The 882-nt window shown below is 32.8% G+C and overlaps 1 protein-coding gene across 5 annotated transcripts in view; it reads left to right on the plus strand.

Annotated features, from left to right (window-relative positions):
* Positions 1–594: 594 nt before the first annotated feature.
* The window catches only part of LOC106873401 (SMC5-SMC6 complex localization factor protein 2), a 34,694-nt gene continuing 34,406 nt past the window's right edge, over positions 595–882 (plus strand). Inside the window, exon 1 of one of the 5 annotated variants that reach the window (XM_052972658.1) lies at positions 595–694. In XM_052972658.1, coding sequence (XP_052828618.1) covers positions 688–694 — 7 coding nt within the window. In that variant the 5' untranslated portion in view covers positions 595–687. The remainder of the gene's footprint in view (positions 695–882) is intronic. The other 4 variants (XM_014920748.2, XM_014920752.2, XM_014920751.2 and 1 more) reach the window with 4 other exon arrangements.

Below are 882 nucleotides of genomic sequence, written 5' to 3' on the forward strand. Positions count from 1 at the left end.
TAAGGTGGGGAGGAGTCCGTTTATGTCTGCGCCACTGAAACGAGTAAAAGATAAAAATCTTGGAATCAATGGACAATAAAATTGACTCTGGCGGGATTTGAACTCAGAACGCAAAGGGACATAACTAAGTGCTGCAGTCATTTTGTTCGACAGTCTACGCTTCTTGTAAACCAACGCTTATTCTTAGAAATAAATAATTGGTATATCTGGTAATAAAACGACTTTAAAAAGCCAATGATATCCAGAATTCTATTTTAATGTACATGAACTAAAATGAAGTAAATATTCTTTATACAAAGTGATAGGGTCATGTTAAAATTCAAAACGTGTGAAACGGAAGTTATGAATGACGAAACCAAGACATCAAATAGGAAAGATATTTTTAAAAATTCTAAAACCTATATACCACAAGCAAATCGAAATATCCCAAACTAAATATTGAGTAAATACTTTAATAAGAAATTAAAATAAATTCTACGTAAGTTTTATTAATTAATTCATTCATTTTGCCATTACAGAAGAGCTACGATTGGTTATTTCTTACCGCCAAGGTTGTCAACACTATATTAGCTTTTATATGTAACCCGTCCGGTGTCATACGGAATTGTGTCACTGCTTTAAAATTTATTTTAACTTCCTTATTTTTCCCATTCGTTCAAAATATGGCGTTCAAACGAAGATGTCTCGATGCCAGGTAAGCACAACGATCCTGTTTAGACTTCTATTGTATCACTGCATTCGTAGCAGTTCATCCAGTGATGAACTATCTTTACTATCTGTTATTTATATTACAGCAATTTATTAATTTGCCATTAAACAATATATTTGAATCTAATTTCGCTTGTGTTTGTTGTTTTAAGTTGTTCAGATACCCCCCCCCCC

Source organism: Octopus bimaculoides, chromosome 14, assembly GCF_001194135.2.
Source record: "Octopus bimaculoides isolate UCB-OBI-ISO-001 chromosome 14, ASM119413v2, whole genome shotgun sequence".
Lineage (NCBI taxonomy): Eukaryota > Metazoa > Mollusca > Cephalopoda > Octopoda > Octopodidae > Octopus > Octopus bimaculoides.